Raw genomic sequence first — 17,024 nt, 5'->3', positions numbered from 1 at the left:
GAAAGTAATGAATGAAGATACTTTTGTTTTTTAAAAAGAAAATGAATGGGAATTTAAAATATTGTCTTTAATAAAAGGATCTGTTATACCTTTAGCTGGTGGTGCCTCCACTTTCTTAGGAACAGGAGTAGGTGCTTCAGGTACTGCTTTCTTAACCACTTCAGGCACTTAAAAGATAGTTCATGGACATTTTGAAAAATGACATGCAATTAACAGAACAACAACCATATACCAAAAAACCCCCAAACACAAAACATTGATTTAGTTAAAAAATATATTAGCAACCTAAATGGTAATTGCATATATGAAGTATTGACTCTAAAGGTGAGAAGGATAGTACTTGGAAATCCTATAAGCAAACATAATACCAACTATAAAAAGATTGTCATAGTCTTTAGCAATGATAGCCTAACAATTATTCTAAAGAGCAAACACCATAGAAATAGATTTTTCCCCACTTGAAGAAAAAAACTAAGGATTGAAAACTAGGAGAAAGTATTACAATAGCATCTGGCCAAAAAAACATTAAAGTGTCAATAGCATAAAATTCTCTCTCTCATTCTAACTGAATTGTAGACGCAGTAGAAAAAGTTGGGTCAAGAAAAGGAACACAAAGTTTCAGGTGCCAGTTGTAATTAATCTTCAATTTATCATTGATATGATGTAAGAAAAGTATACTGGCGAATATCAGGCTTAGATGAATTCTGAGAAAGATTCGGAACACCAGACATTTTAAATGTCCAACTCATAAAAGCAGCTGTACCTCTAGGTGGCGCCACCTCCTCAACCTCCTCTATGCGAGGTGGTTCCTCTGGGATCTCTTCTTCTGGAATAGGCTCTTCAGGCTCCTCAAACACTTTAAAAAGATGATTATTTTGTAAATTATTTTTATAATTCATTTAAATATTAGACTAAAATGATACATCTGAAAACTGAGGTTGTCTTATCAGCATAGTTAACTCAGCCTTCTAAGTGCATGTGAAAACTCACTCATCCTTGGAAAAGGTCTTACTGCGTCTTCAAAATATGTTAGGCCCTTCACAGAATTTTAGAACTGGAAAGGACTTCAGAAAGAATTTAGTTTAAATTATTATTATTTTTTTTAATGGAGGTGGATTTTTTTGAAGTCAAACATTCACTTAGGGGTAGAAGTCAGATTTTCTGCACCAGTTACTTAGGCTTAACTGGAACTCCTCCTGGAGAAGCTAATCCCACAACTGCCCACCAAGTCACCTGATGAAAAATTTCCCATGGCAAATATGGTTTCCCTTCAAAGATTCTCATTAAAGTAAAACAAACAAACAAACAAGGAAACAAACAGCCTAAGCATGTAAGAAGAGAGATTCGATTGGTTTTAGTTTGCCTATCCAGTTTCTATTAGGTAAAGAATAATTTCTTTTACAGTGTGAATACATTTATTTTCTGGAGTGAAATGTGCATTTACCTCCTGAAAATATTAGACAAAAATAAGATAATGATGCTTTTGAAAATGCTATTTTCTTAGAAAGTCATCTACCTTCAACTGGTGGAACTTCCTCTTCTTTAGGGACAATGATGCGTCTTTCTTCCACTTTCTTAGGCACCTCAGGAACTTAAAAGATATAGATTGTTTTAGGTGCTTAAAATGCAGGAACCAAGAGGAGTACATAAAGACCAAGTTCCCCGTTTTTCAACCCAAGAGAGTTAATAACAGAATGCACATGCACCAGATGAAACATTGACATTTCATAGCATCAGTTAATGAGACAAAAATAAGAGGTTTGTGGTTTAAGATAAAGGGTCCATTAAAGAGACATTCTATCTTTTACTGCTGGAGCCTCTACTTTTTTAGGGAGAGCAATGGGTACTTCAGGGACTGGTTTCTTAGGTACTTCAGGCTCTTTAAAGATATATAAGTTTAGTATTTTTATTTTGTAGGAACAACATACATAGACAAATCAACATAAAATACACAAACACAAAGTAGAAGAACTGACACAGCACAAACACGGATGCAGCAGAGTCCCAACTAACGACTACACACAGACCACACAATGCAAACGTCTATATGGAACATCCCTAAGTGACGAGCATCACAGTTCAACATCGGGGAAGCAAACACACCCCTGTTGGGAGTGATGTACCTTTGGCAGGAGGAGCCACTGCTTTCTTAAGACCAGGAGGAGGCACCTTCTTTTCTGGTTCAGGCTTCTTAGGCACCACGGGCACTTTCAAGATATTATTTTATTTTGTAAGTTCATTTCACAAGCACAGAGACAATGGACACCACGATAATGTAAGTTATGTTAACAAATACTGGGAAATGGGACATTTTGGCTTTTACAGGTGAAGAAAGAAATGGCAGTGTCTAATTCGCTTGGGAATAGCAGTACCTGTGGCAGGAGGAGCCTCCTCTTTCTTGGGAGGGATCACTTTCTTCTCTGGCACTTTCTTCTTAACCTCAGGCACTTTAAAGACATCATTCCATGGTAAGAATTTATTGTGAGGGACAAAAAAGAGAGAACACAGGAAGTCCACAGAGAAAGACCAACATGCAACAGTTGCTCAGGGTAGGGACCTAATGCAAGTCAGGAGCCCAGGTGTGATGATATAATTACGTTTTGTGGAGGAAGGGATCAGCAACCTATTTGAATACCAGAGGACAGATGCTGTCATTTCATCCACTTAAATTTCACTAGAAATTAATTAAATCATTATCTAAAAAATATTTCTGAATTCCTGAAATCCAATAAAGGATCGGCTCTACTGTTTCACTGCTTATAAGACTATTTAACCTAGTGGAGAGGTCATGCTTATTTTAAGTAGTGATGTCATAAACTTTTGCAGAAAGTATTATTGAGCTTTAAGGCATAAATATATTATGTCCTGTACTATGAACTGATTGAATATGACAAATCTGGATACTATTCATTCAGTGATAGAGTACTTTTATATATCTTAATTTTATCCTCACAATAATATCTGAGCCTACTAGAACTGACATTAGTATCCCCATTTTATAGGAGAGGAACTTTAGGCTCAGATCAGTTAAAGGACTTGCTCAGTCTAACACAGCAAGATACAAATTCAAGGCTAAAATCAAAACCTGCTGGGCTACCATCTGTATGTATGTATCAGAAGACATAAGCTCTTATGCAATGCTTTCATAAATACATTAATCTTTCTTTTACCTTTTCATCCTGATGTTATAAAGGCACTTAATATACATGGTTGAAGGATGACATTTAAGAAGATTTGTTCATCATATTTTTCAGGTATTTTTTGTGTAGATAATTTAGCCTTGTAAAATATCTATATGAAAATTATTATGCTTAATAAAATTATAGGGAATTGGGTAGAATTTTGGGGGCAGTTTTGGGACAATACTTCCTTCCATCTTCGCTCTTGAATACTGCTTTGCAGCCAATAAAAAGTGGATATCAGTGTTCCTGAACATTTTTAGAAATTAATGTGACTATCTAGTTTACAAACATAAATTTTCCCAAATCCCAGTTCAACTATAATTTTTCTGGTGAACGTATGGATGAAGAATGTGTATTCACTTTGGGGAGGTGTACCTTTGGGTGGTGGAGGTTCCACTTTTTTAGGAGCTGGAACAGGGACTTTCTTCTCTGGTACAGGTTTCTTTGGCACTTCAGGCACTTAAAAACATTCATTTTAAGACATTAAAAATCACATGTACAGCACTGTGTATGTAACAAAAAGACACATGAGAATAAGGCCACAAACAACTAAATAACATTTCATATCATAAAATTTGAAAAGACATTCAGACTATTTACAATAAATAAACACATAAGACAGACACAAAACAATAAGAGCACACATGACTGGAATGTTTTCTAAGATTTAGATGGTAGAAGACATAGAGAGTAAAGCAACATAGATAAAATTAGAGATGAACAAAAAAGATGGAAAGGCAGAATTCAACACAAAAGAGGCCTGATGACTTCAAGAAGAACTGCTATACCTCGTGCAGGTACTTGCACCTTAGGTTTAATTTCTGGAAGAAGTTCTTCTTCTTCAGGTACAAATTCTTCCTCCCCAGGAGGAATTTCCTCTTCTTCAGGAGCAACTTCCTCTTCCTCTGATAGAATTTCCTCTTCCTCTGGTGGAACTTCCTCTTCCTCTGGTGGAAATTCCTCTTCCTCAGGTGGAACTTCCTCTTCCTCAGGTGGAATTTCCTCTTCCGCTGGTGGAACTTCCTCTTCCTCAGGTAGAAATTCCTCTTCAAGAACAATTTCTTCTTCAAATACAAATTTCTCTTCCCGAAGTAGAGCTACAGGAACTGGAACTGGAACTGGCTCACGTTTCTTTGGCACTTTAAAGATATTTTTCAATCGGACAAGCATCACTTTTATGTACAATATTCAAAACAGTGGGACAACATGAAAAGCAAATATTCTGTGATCATAAAGCATCAACTGTCACCAACATAAGTAATTATAATTAGTGAGGCTGTATAATGCCGGTTAGTTTTCCTTTTTTGCCTTGGTTTTGTTCGAGATTAATGTACCTTTGGGTGATGGAGCTTCCACTTTTTTCGGAACAGGTGTTGGCTCCTTTTCTTCTGTGATGACCTTCTTGGGCACCACTGGCACTTTAAAGATATTATTTGTCTTTAAGAATGTGCTCTTTTACATGTCTTAGAGCAATAGACATAAAAAGGAATCATGAAATATCTGACTTTTATATTTCTAACAAGATAGACAATTGTTTAAAACATGTAATGTTATACGGGAATTTGTATGTGAATATATGTAAATGTAAGGTTTTTTCCCATGGACTTTAAATGATGAAGTGACGTACCTTTTGCAGATGGAGCCTCTACTTTCTTAGGAGCAGGAACCGGCACCTTCTTCTCAGGCACAGGCTTCTTGGGCACTTCTGGCACTTTAAAGAAATGATTTAGAGAAACATTTTACACAACCTAAAATTTTGAGTCTAAGTGTAGTTTCAAAAAGATTAAGGTCATAAGAGTATGACCAAGTTACTTCAAGAAGCATTTTACCTTTAAAATAAAATCTTTTCTTTTCCATAAAGGAATACTAAAGCATTGCATCCCCAAAGAGCACGTAATTGAACCATTTAATTTTTTACTCATATGCAAAGTTGAAATTTAAAAAATTTTATGACATTGCAAGTTCATGTACCTTTGGCAGGTGGAGCTTCCACCTTTTCAGGAACAGGTACTGGCACTTTCTCCTCTGGTACAGGTTTCTTGGGTACTTCAGGAACTTTAAAGATATCAAATAGGGTTAGTATCAAATTTTTCACCCATAGAGAAGAATCTAGCAATTTTAGGCCTTATTGAAGCATCATAGATATTCTAACAATTTCACTTTAAGAATGAAAATAATAATTATAACAGCCACAAAACAAAGGCCAGAAAATGCACAAAAATTAAGATTAAAAAACACTGAAAAAACATAGACTGATAAAGACAACACACAGTGTCTGGTAAATGATGATTTTGTCCATTTTTGGTATTACAATTAGAATTTGCTTTACTCTAAGAACTTTCCACTAAAGAGGAGGAACCAAGCATGAAGCACCAGCATGCTTTTTTGAAGGTAAAATTTCAGAGATAAATACACAATAAACTGCTCCAGTAACCAGCTTGTCTTGGCATTAATATTGTTAATATCATCACGGGGGAAAGAACTGATACGGCTCACCAAGTTATACTATCAATACATGGGTAAATTATTACACTGTTCCATTGATGGATTACAAAGAGATGTACCTTTAGCTGGTGGAGCCTTCTCTTTCTTAGGAATGGGCACAGGAACTTTCTCCTCTGGCTTCTTAGGAATCTCAGGCACTTTAAAGATATTGTTTACTGATAAGTTCTTACTACCAGTAACAACACATCCACACAAAGGATAGTTAACAAACAACAGGACAGTTTCAAAGAATAGACAGTAACACACACAAGGTTCTGAATTCAGGATAATTAGCTATTTATATGCAGATGAAGTCTTTTATATGCTCATGATAAGAGTGGTGGTGTACCTTTTGCTGGTGGGGCTTCCTTCTTTTTGGGAACAGGAACAGGTTTCTTCTCTTCTGGAACAGGTTTCTTGGGTACCTCAGGCACTTTAAAGATATTATGAAGAATTTTGGAAATGTTGCAGAAAAGATATAAAATGTGAAAAGTAACTACAGAAATCATACTTCAGCATCTAAAAGTGTCTTTTTCTAAAATAAGCAGAATTGGTCATCAGTGCTAATAAATCCCAGAATCTGACCAAATTGGATACAAAAGATGCTGCTGCTTATCCCTTGGCAGGAGATATAATCTACCTTTGACGGGTACCACTGGTACCACTTCTTCAGTTATGAGCTCCTCTTCTTCTTCAGTTACGAGTTCTTCTTTTTCATGAATGTACTCTTCTTCTTCAAAGTATTCCTCTACTTGGGTTACAGCTTCCTCTTCAAAGGCAATCTCTTCTGGTTGTTTTTTAGGTACTTCAGGCACTTTAAAGATATTATCTTTAGGTTGGATATTTTCCAATTATTCAATAAGATTAAGACACGTTAGGAACATACCCATTTGTAATAGAAGAAGGAATAGGCTTTATCTTTCCCACAGAACTTTACACATAGAACTGAACATGAATTTCATACCAAAAACGACAAACAACACATTAAAAAGAGTGAATATAGGTACCTCTAACAGGTGCTGCTACTTCTTTTTTAGGAACAGGTACTTTTTCTTCTGTGACAACCCTCTTGGGCTTCATGGGCACTTAAAACATTAAGTATAAGGAAATTTTATTGTCAGAAACAGGGTACCCAGCGAATGCTTGCTTTATTGTATTTTAAGGAAATAGAGTAATGCTGCAAGTGCCTCTCATATAAGAGATATGTGATTGTTCATTCATAAGAAACTTCAGATTCTCCATGGAAAGGATTCTGAACCTTACTGGAATAAAAACATACAAAAGTACTCAAGGAGGTCTGAGGCAGCAGAGACCAAGTGTGAAATGTTGTTTAGTGTTTGGGTATCTCTGCTTGTATGAAACATCCTTTACTGAAAAGCTAAATTTACTTCTGGATAAGTATACTTTCTGAAATTGCAGCGAAGTTACTTAATAGTAAAAAGCAGGGAAAAATGGTTAGACATTGAGTTAACTCTTTTTTTCAATCTTCAATATGACTTTAGGATCAATAAACAGGTATTAAACTGTGGTGAATACTGTTATATCATCACATCAATTTAGATAAGTCAGGAATGTGCCAAATGGTCACTGATTTTAAATCCAAACATTCTATTTTATATGTATTGTAGCCATGTGTTAAGACACAGCCACTGTATAAGAAGCTATGGATATATTTTGAAATAACTTCGAAATAACTTTTCCTTTTAAGATAACATTATCTTTTTATCCTGTATTTACAGATTTTTACATCCAACATCCACCTAACTATTAATATAAAAGACACAAAACAATGAAGAAAAAAAAAAAGCAAAACACAGCTGCTTTAGTTTTAAAAGAGACATTATAAAAGACCACAATCGAGGAAGGAAAGTATACCTTTATCAGCTGGTTCAGTCACCTGCTCTTTTTCACGTTTGGTAATTGAAATGTGTATTTTTTCCTCAACAACTTTCTTTGCTTCTTCAGTCACTTTAAAGATATTAATTATTAAAGACCATTAAAACCAACCACACGAATATGTAAATAAAAATACATGAAATGCCGAGAAATGTAAGAATCAGCACCAAACAATATATTCAGTAAAGACAAAGAACATCAGACAAGGTAGTAAGACACGTTTACAGAACATAAGTAAAGAAGATGTTTTTGGTAGTTATTACGCTGCCATGTACCTTTGGGCGGTGGAGGTTTGAGTTTCTTAGGAATGGGCACTGGTACTTTTTCTTCAGGGACCACTTTCTTCGGCACTTTAAAACATCAATATTAACAGATTTAAAAACCTGAATCAAATTTCTTAAGAGTAGTAAGAAGAAAAAAATAAGAAATATGATGTACAACATAATGACCCCAAACACACACACGATTGGTACACTGCCACTTCAACATGGATTTATACTTGGACAGACATGTAGGGACCACAGGTCTCATGACTGATAATGTTTTTCTCACTCTACCTTTAGCTGGTGGGATCTTTGGTTTTGTGGGAACCGGTTCTTCCTGGACAGGCTTTACTGGGGTGGGCTTCTCAGGCTCTTTAAAAATATATACAGGGTATTTAATGTTAGACATTTTTGTTAGAATATATTTCTTCAATGGATACGAAGAATTAAAATAATATATCTTATCTACAGCATAGGCATAGACTCTAGAGGTGAGTGAGAATCAGAGATCCGAGTAGAATAAGGTGTAAAAGACCTAAAAAAGCTTTTATTGCTATTTCCTCCTTGCTATTTACTTCAGTTAGGTAATTGTGACTCCCTTTTACATATTATATTATCATTTCACTTCAGGTAGACAAAATCATGGTTAAACTCCTCCCCATATAATATTGTTTTTTAATTCTATTTGTAAAACTACATAGAACATTCTCAAAGTTAGGCTGTGAAACATCAAAAATAGAATAAGTGAAATAATATTGCTTCATTTTGAAATTCCAATAGAAACTTATTCCTACAGATTTGATCTTCACAAAGATAAAACACAATGGCTTGTGTTGGCTTTCTCTGTGTTTACTTTTGAAGCAGTCTTTGTGAAGTTTGGATGATGGGAACCCCGAGGGTAGGGTGTTTTCTCAATAGCCTATTATGTTTGATAACAACAAGGTTCAGGATGAGAGACGTTGAGAAATTTGTGGTCATGTATTAGAATGATCAAGGGCACTTGAAGATAGACTCTTGACCTTTTGGAGAAAGAAACGTAATGACATTTTCTTATAAGCAAAAAGGAGAGGAAATAGATTATGCCCAGAACCAAACTCTAACACAACTTTACGATTTATAGAGACTTTTTTTTTCTAGAAGTTATCCAAGAAAAAAAAATCTGAATTTGCCAAACAAAACAAAGTTCTTTCCAAATTTCTTTGGGCATTCAAAATTTTATCCTGTTCTATGGATTTTACTCATATTTAATGTGGTTTCAGGTTTGCAGATCTGCTCATACCTGTGACATATTCTTCATGTTCTTTATACTCTTCATAATGTTCGAATTCATGCTCCTCATACTCGTCATATTGATCATATTCTTCTGTGGGTTCATACTCCTCAAATTCTTTATAATCATGTTCTTCATATTCCTCTTCCCATTGTACTGAAACAGTTTCTTCTTCCTGGGTGTAAGCCCATTCTTTCTCTGCTGTTACAGTTACTTCTGGAATAATATTGACAACAGGTGCATTTTACTTGAAGCCCATTTAGGGACCATAGTGACAATGTGCTGTGATCTCATTCCTTGCTGATAGTCTCATGCACTGGTTATGGGAGACCCTGACTGTCCTTTGCTGGCCAAGGTATTACAGAGTGTACATTTGCTATTTATAATTTCAAATGTTAGATTCCCTGCCTTTAGGCAACAATAAGCCAATAAAGAATGAGAGTCAAATTAGAAACTAACAGGCAAAGAGCTGTGTAGGTTCATGCTTCATTTTATTATTTAGTCAAAGCACAATATACCTTTAGCTGCTGGAGGTTCTCTTTTTGGAACTTCAATGGATACCTTTTGTTCTTTGACAGCTCTTTTCCTGAGTTCAGTCACTTTAAAAAGAATAATTATTAAAAGTGAATTGCAAGATTCAGAATAACATGTGTTAAGAGAACTTGTGTGTGCAATCCAAGGACAAAGAGGACAAAGATGACCATAACCATGCTTGTTGTTCAAATTTTTCATTTAAGTGGTAAGAAAAATCAATAGACTTGGAAATAAACATGTTCTAATATATATATAAATACTTTTCTCTAAGCTACTTAATACTTAAAAGACATTGAATAACTTTAAGAAGATCAAGTAGTATTTATAAAAGAAATAAAAAAAGACAACTAGACAGTATAAACAATGACTATCAAACAAGCATTAGACAGAAGGTTGCATCACATGAATAGTTTCTTCACTTTAATTCTAAAGTGTTTTCATAAGCTCTACTGGCACAATGTAGAAAATTGAGGATTTAAAAAATTTTAATTTCATCAAAGGTTGCCACACAAAACAAGCATTTCTGCAAAGGAGTTTAGTATATAGACAAAGAACCATTAGAAGACAAATTCGTTTTAAGGGAAAGTATCTACACGTTTGTATGGAGTTTCATTTTTGTTTTTGTTTTTTTTTGAGAAGAAGAGACAGAATATTTTCTGGTATCAGAAATATTTAGTTTTGAGATGATACGGAATAGCATATGCATATTACTTACTTTGTAATACATATTTAAATTATTTTCTCTAAAGATCCCAATTCCACTAGATTAGTCATATCTATAAGCTTATTTTGATACCTAAAAGCTTATTTTGATTTTTGGAAAAGTTGGTATACCTTTTACTGGTGGCTCCTCCTCTTTTCTAGGCTTGAGTTTTGGAACTTTTTCTTCTGGAACAGCTCTCTTGGGTTCCTCAGGCACTTTAAAGACAGATTTCACTTTAAAGAACTGTTTTCCTCATTCAAACAACAAAAAGGTAGTTGTATAGTAGTAACTCAAACATAAAAGACTTGATATTTTCACGATTTCAAACATAAAACAACTATAACAATGACAACAAAAACCCAACACCCATAACGAGTGTATTTGGTAAAGAGACTAGGGTAGGTACAATATTCTGTGTATTGAAAGGCCCCATGTACCTCTTGGTCTTGGAGGCTCCACTTTTTTAGTTACAGCAACGTGAACTTTTTCTTCCTGGGCAATTTGCATGTGCCTCTCAGTCACTTGAAAGATAATTTTAGGATTACGGAGTTATATTACTTAAAGTGGAATTAAAAAAAATGTATTAGCCAGAAAGTATTGTGATTTTAGAGTATAACAATTTTACAAGGTACGCACAAATGAAATTCACAACAAGTAAGTAACAGTCCACCATAGACAAGGCAATAATATATCCTTGCGGCCAACATACACCAATAACCTCCATACAGAAGGGGTGACCCAAGGACAGCAGTGAGAGGACGAGAAAGACAAGACATGTTTCTAGTTGTTGTGCTGGGGGGTTTCGTTTACCTTTGGTGGGAGGAGGTTCTTCTATCTTAGCCACTTTGGGAGGAGCCCTTTTTTCAGGAACTGGTTTCTTTGGCTCTTCTGGCACTTAAAAGACATTGCACAACACGATCAGACATACAAATGTGAAAAACACTAAACATAGGCACACTTATTTTCTTGTTAATGTCATAAAAATTTGAAGAATGTATCAATTTAAGATTTAAAAAGACAGGCATTATTCAAGAATAAAGGAAAGCCCAATATACCTTTGGCTGGTGGCACCTTTTCCTTTTTGGGAACTGCAGCAGGAATTTTCTTTTCTGGCACAATTTTCTTAGGTACTTCGGGAACTTTAGAAATATTAGGTTTAAGAATATTAGTTTGCATTACAGGAGAAGTGTAATTTTGGGGCAAAGAACTCACTTTATGAGAAGATCACACATTTACACAAACATTAATGTCTATAGTCAGTAAAAATGTTTACACGTATATGCTGACAAAACTGAGGCAGTTATTCAAACTAAAGGCATTATTATAGCTATTAAGACAAATGGTATCCCACTTCTTCGAGAGAGAATTGTACCTTTAGCTGGTGGAGGCTCCTCTATTTTAGCAGGAGTTTTCGGTTTGGGTACAATTTTCTTCTTAGGCACTTGAAAAGATTATAAAATACATTTGTGGAAATGTCCAGATTTCTTTTTAATAAAAATTTAAGGAATATTTTTATTACACATGGTATTTATCAACATTTGCAATACAGACAAAAAATTAACTACAAGAGGACATTAAGAATGGGACAAGCCAAACACATATGGGGCTAGAATTAATCTAAGAGTTGGTCTACCTTCGGCTGGTTCAGCGTCCACTTTCTCAGAAATAAAGTGCAGCTCTTCTTCTACAACATATTCCTCAGGCTCTTCCATCACTTTAAAGATATCAATTTCAAAGAAGATAGGTTGTAGTGTTTTTCATGTTTAATTTTAGCTGTACTTTATTATGTCAAAAAGTAAGTAAAATAGTAAAAGTTTAACACTTTCCAACTCCCTGATTGTTCTCATTTAAAATACCCAAAGAAGAAGATTTTAATCAAAGCATATGCCTTAATAAAGAGCATAGAAAATAAGTTTCAGTAAGTATAACATAAAGATAACAATGCTTGTATTCACAGGAAGAACAGGACAAGTGCAAGACGTAAAAACAGTCCTAGCGGCTAGGTTAACAAGAACACAGGAATTTGAAGACAAGTTTCAAAAATGTACTTGAGGAATCATAAGTAGGTTCATAAGAAAGAAAGGAAAGACCTGTATTACATATGAAAAACCTACTGAGGACTTGGAAACAAGACTTTTTCCCCAAGTTTTGCGAGAGTAGCTATGGTGGACGAGGAAAGAGCCTTCCTATGATTTTTGAGTCTGTGTATAAGATTAATTATAGAATAGAAAGATCTAGTTACAAACACTAGGAGTAAACTTAACAGGCTACCCATCTTTCCCCTAAATCTTTGGGCTTAATGGAAACATAAGAATATCATAAAATGTCTTTCCTTTTAATCAGAGTCTATAGTACTAAAAGAAATTTATAATGTATAAAAAACTGAAATTATATTCATGCAATGAGAACTTTCCTTGTGTACATGTTATGGTTTCCCAAACATTTCTAGAAGGGATAGGACCCTCTTTGAATCCATCAGATTCCTGGCTTATGCCCATCTTGGCCTTTCCCAGGAAGCACAACAGAACTGGTGAGCTTCCTCTAGGAAGTCAAGTCTTGGTCTGTTCTAAGCCATTCCATTAAGACTGCACATGTGAATTTCACATGGACTTTTCTTCCAAGTGGAGAAGAGGTGGGGCCCCTTTTATTAGCCAGAGATACACTCAAGGGCATCTGCCTGTACAATTCTATTCATCTTTTCATTGGGAAGACAGTTAATTTACTGAGAAACTTATGGATTAATATTTAAAGCAGAGCTACATTAAAACTTTCTTAGTAAAGTTCTTTCAGATATATAGCTTTAGCCAGAACGCTGAACTTTAGCAGTAAACCCAGGGGTGTCTTAATTCATTAAAAGGGTATCCCAACATTGAAATAAAGCTCGTTGTTCAATCCTAAGCTATAGAGAACTAGCTTTATAGGTATGTGAACATCTGAATAACAAATTGATCTAATGAAAGATATTACACGATTGTTTTCTCCATACATGGAACGTTGGAAAGCCCTCCATGTTCAGTGCTTCACTCTCAAACCTGGCCTTGACTTCTGGAATGTAATAATGTATATAATTTCTTATTCATTTAAAATCTGTGAGTCAGGACACATTAGTGAGTTGTGCTATCAACACTGCTATTTGTTACCCATGTTTTAGAAATTAGACTACCAAGGTGAAGATTATGGCAGTCCGCCATACTGAAGCCAAGTCCCATCTACTGAAAGGATAAATGTGTATGGAGATACTTGCAGCATTAGTTACCTATAAATATGAAGGCTTGTTTCCTACAGAGTCAAGTTAGAGGGAATGGACAAGAAATACTTTGGATGTTTAATTAATGCTCCTGAGTCTTGTGTTTCGATCAAAAGATACATCAGATAAGACCAGTAGACGTTCACTGAATTTGTGTCACTTTCATTAATCTGATAAATAATCTGTGAAGGAAAACAGCTTATCAAGACGCCAGGTCACCACTAGCTTATCTGCATTATTTACCTTCATAATCTGTAACCTCCACTTCTTCCTCCTCTCTTTCCTCTTCTCTATAAACTGAAACACATACTCTTTCCTCTTCTTCTGAATAACTCCATTCCTCCTCTGCAGGTATTTTAAAAGATAAGATTTACTTTAAATTCAGCCCGAATAGCCCATTGAAGTACTGATTATAACGGTGTGTTCCCTATAGATGGGTAATGTTCTTCTATCTGCGTAGGGGGTGGTTTCACACTGCTTCTTCATTGCAAGAAGGAGAGAGCTGAGTTCAGGTGAGGGGACAGTACAGCGCAAGACTGAGAAGAATATCCAGATTATGCCCAAATGAGGCCACTTTCACAATTACCACATGTTCAGCATCCCACTCACCCTCTTAGAATGATTCAGGACCAATGTAGACACAAAACATTCAGTCTCAGAGGCTACAACAGACACTGATAAGAACAACTTCTAAAGTAAACTATGTGGTAAGAAGAAAAGACTTGGAGGAAACACATGCAAACTCATTTCTCCCCTCACTTCCGATTATATACCTTCGTGCCGCACGACCTCCACTCTTTGAGAAACTGCAACGGATGGTTTTTCTTCACCAACAAATCTTTTTTCTTCTACGACAGTTCTCTTAGAAACTTCAGCTTTAAGAAAGGATTGAAGTTGAAGCTTAAAAAATCAAGAATCTTAACAATTTTCTCTCCCTAAAGTTTGGGGAAGATTTGCACAGTACACCACTTTCACTAGCAAATTACATAACTTATCACGAGTATATACACACAAAAATTCTATCCAAGAGAGACAAAGGGTCAGTACAAGAAGACACCAGATAGGAAAAAGAATCCACCCGCTAAAAGATTTTTGTCAGAGGCTTGAGACAATCCTACCTCGGGGAGGAGGGGCTTTCTTAGCAGCAAGAACTGGCACGGGAACTTTCTCCTCAGGGACAGGTTTCTTAGGCAGAGCTGGTACTTTAAAAACATTGTGCACTTTTAGAACTTCAGTGTTATCTCATTGAAGACCATCACAAAACACAGATACACACTCACGATGCACATATATCACAAGACTAACAAAGTCATTGTTTGCCTAGGAACATAATCTTATAAAGACGGTGCTTGGTAAGATGGAGAGACAATACCTTTTGGTGGTGGAACTTCTTCCTCTTTCCAAGGAACAGGTCTTTTTTCTTCGGGAACTTTCTTCTTTGGTACTTCTGGCACTTAAAGGATAGTATTTGATTTTAAAATTCTCAGGAAGGCAAAGTAAATGAGCAACATAGAACTTGCAGGCCCATTAAAGAAGATATGCAATTAAAGAAGCTTGAAGGGAAGACAAGGTTATTTTGTGGAGATGGGATGAGGTTACCTGCTGGTGGTGGAGATTCCTCCCTTTCAGTGATGATAATTATTTTTTCTTCTGCAACAACCCTCTTCTGTACTTCAGGAACTTGAAAAGACATTAATTTTTAGAGTTAACTTTATATTTTCCAAAGTAGCTAATGGACAGTTATTTTGTAAGAAAGTAGGCAGGTGGACAGACACTTTTGTTGAATTCTTACACCATAAGACATTCATTTTGAATGAAACAAACTAAATTAGATAATTAAACACAGAAATGTTTTATACTCAAGACATAAAAACAGGGCTTCCTTACTAAGCAAGTCATTGTACCTTTAGCTGGTGGAGCTTCCTTTTTCTTTGCAACAGGAACAGGAATCTTTTCTTCAGGGACAGGTTTCCCGAGCACCTCTGGGACTTAAAGTTTTTAAAATAGAATGTTAGTTCAGCCATATGTCACTTTTATGAATGGATATAGGCACACACAAACAAATCTTTACGTAGTTTACTAATGTTATAGGCTTTCTATGCATCGGCAAAATAATGCACAAAATTAAACTATAGTTTTCTAAAGGTCACATGTGGTAAATGTCCCAAATAATGTTACAGAGGCATTTAGGCGATTAAAAATGAGTTATATACACAGAAGGATGTGCACAGAATTCATTCTTTCTTTATATATTGGTATGTTTTTGATAAAAACAAATTAGTTCAACATTGTAAAGCAATTATACTCCAATAAAAATACCAAATTAGTCAGTAATTATATAAACAATATAGAGTGTGGATATAGTATATAGAAAAATTCCTTTACTCTTTGTATTGAGAAGTGGAATCCATAACAACAATGGGTATACTTTATCTAAGACTATCTTAGACTAAGATGTCATTAGAATGGTTGCATCTATAGCATTATTATTATTTTTCTATTTCTCTTCTGAATTTTTTTTTTTGGTGCACCTGTAGTGTCTATAAAACTCAGGAAACACTCTTTTGCTAGGGTAGCCCTCTCAGTATGACATCTGTGTGTCAGTGACTTTGGGGAGTTCTGTGTGCAAAATTTTGTGGGTATGTATATATGTGCTTTTCTCTAAGAGGCTCCATAGTTTTCAATAGGGTCTATGACCCAAAGAAGGTTTACAATGGGTTTAATTTACCTATTCTAAGTGTTGAATTTTTGAGTGGCTGATGTAGTTCTAACAGCATGCATTATCGGTGGTAATTTTTTCATTTTAAATAAGATATTGGCAATTTTTTTGAACATCTGCACCTCTACATTTGCATTTGTAATATCTTGATGTAATTATACAGATACACATTGATACATGTATATATTATGTTATGTATACATGGGGTGTTTATACATACATGTTACTAAGTGTATTTATTTTCATGTATAAATAAGACATGCCTCTGAGTCTCCTCCAGGAGTGACCAAGAGGCTTTGGCATTAGTACTGGTTTTAGTAATATAAGCTTTTCATTATAATCATATTTTATTTTCATACAATCATTATATTTTAATGATTAGATAATCAGAAATCATTCTTAAAAATCATTTGGTTAAAAAAAAGACCCTAAAGAAATAAAAACTCTAATTTGAAAAGATACGTGCACCCCAGTGTTTATAGCAGCATTATTTACAATTGACAAGATATAGAAGCAACCTAAGTGCCCATCAACAGACGAATGGATAAAGAAGTTGTGGTATATATTTACAATGGAATACTACTCAGCCATAAAGAAGAATGAAGTGCTGCCATTTGCAAATACATGGATGGACTTGGAGGGTATTATGCTAAATGAAATAAGTCAGAGAGCGACAAGTACTGTATAATATCACTTACATGTACAATCTAAAAAATACAACAAACT

The 17,024-nt window shown here is 35.0% G+C and overlaps 1 protein-coding gene across 1 annotated transcript in view; it reads right to left on the bottom strand.

The window, feature by feature from the left end:
- Positions 1 to 17,024, bottom strand: part of TTN (titin) — a 281,892-nt gene that overhangs the window by 142,012 nt on the left and 122,856 nt on the right. Inside the window, 29 exon segments of the mRNA XM_033859976.2 lie at positions 90 to 167; positions 764 to 856; positions 1,517 to 1,591; positions 2,373 to 2,447; positions 3,971 to 4,321; positions 4,517 to 4,600; positions 4,810 to 4,893; positions 5,154 to 5,237; positions 5,747 to 5,824; positions 6,016 to 6,099; positions 6,307 to 6,480; positions 6,674 to 6,751; positions 7,542 to 7,634; positions 7,838 to 7,912; positions 8,120 to 8,197; positions 9,105 to 9,311; positions 9,614 to 9,694; positions 10,464 to 10,547; positions 10,770 to 10,853; positions 11,143 to 11,226; positions 11,388 to 11,471; positions 11,705 to 11,773; positions 11,966 to 12,046; positions 13,823 to 13,922; positions 14,339 to 14,454; positions 14,698 to 14,781; positions 14,952 to 15,032; positions 15,179 to 15,259; positions 15,484 to 15,567. Of these exon segments, the coding sequence (XP_033715867.1) occupies positions 90 to 167; positions 764 to 856; positions 1,517 to 1,591; positions 2,373 to 2,447; positions 3,971 to 4,321; positions 4,517 to 4,600; positions 4,810 to 4,893; positions 5,154 to 5,237; positions 5,747 to 5,824; positions 6,016 to 6,099; positions 6,307 to 6,480; positions 6,674 to 6,751; positions 7,542 to 7,634; positions 7,838 to 7,912; positions 8,120 to 8,197; positions 9,105 to 9,311; positions 9,614 to 9,694; positions 10,464 to 10,547; positions 10,770 to 10,853; positions 11,143 to 11,226; positions 11,388 to 11,471; positions 11,705 to 11,773; positions 11,966 to 12,046; positions 13,823 to 13,922; positions 14,339 to 14,454; positions 14,698 to 14,781; positions 14,952 to 15,032; positions 15,179 to 15,259; positions 15,484 to 15,567 (2,904 nt within the window).

This window comes from Tursiops truncatus, chromosome 7, assembly GCF_011762595.2.
Source record: "Tursiops truncatus isolate mTurTru1 chromosome 7, mTurTru1.mat.Y, whole genome shotgun sequence".
NCBI classification, from domain to species: Eukaryota; Metazoa; Chordata; class Mammalia; order Artiodactyla; family Delphinidae; genus Tursiops; species Tursiops truncatus.
Note: the sequence above shows the minus strand (reverse complement) of the source record. Positions and strands in the feature narration are given on the sequence as shown.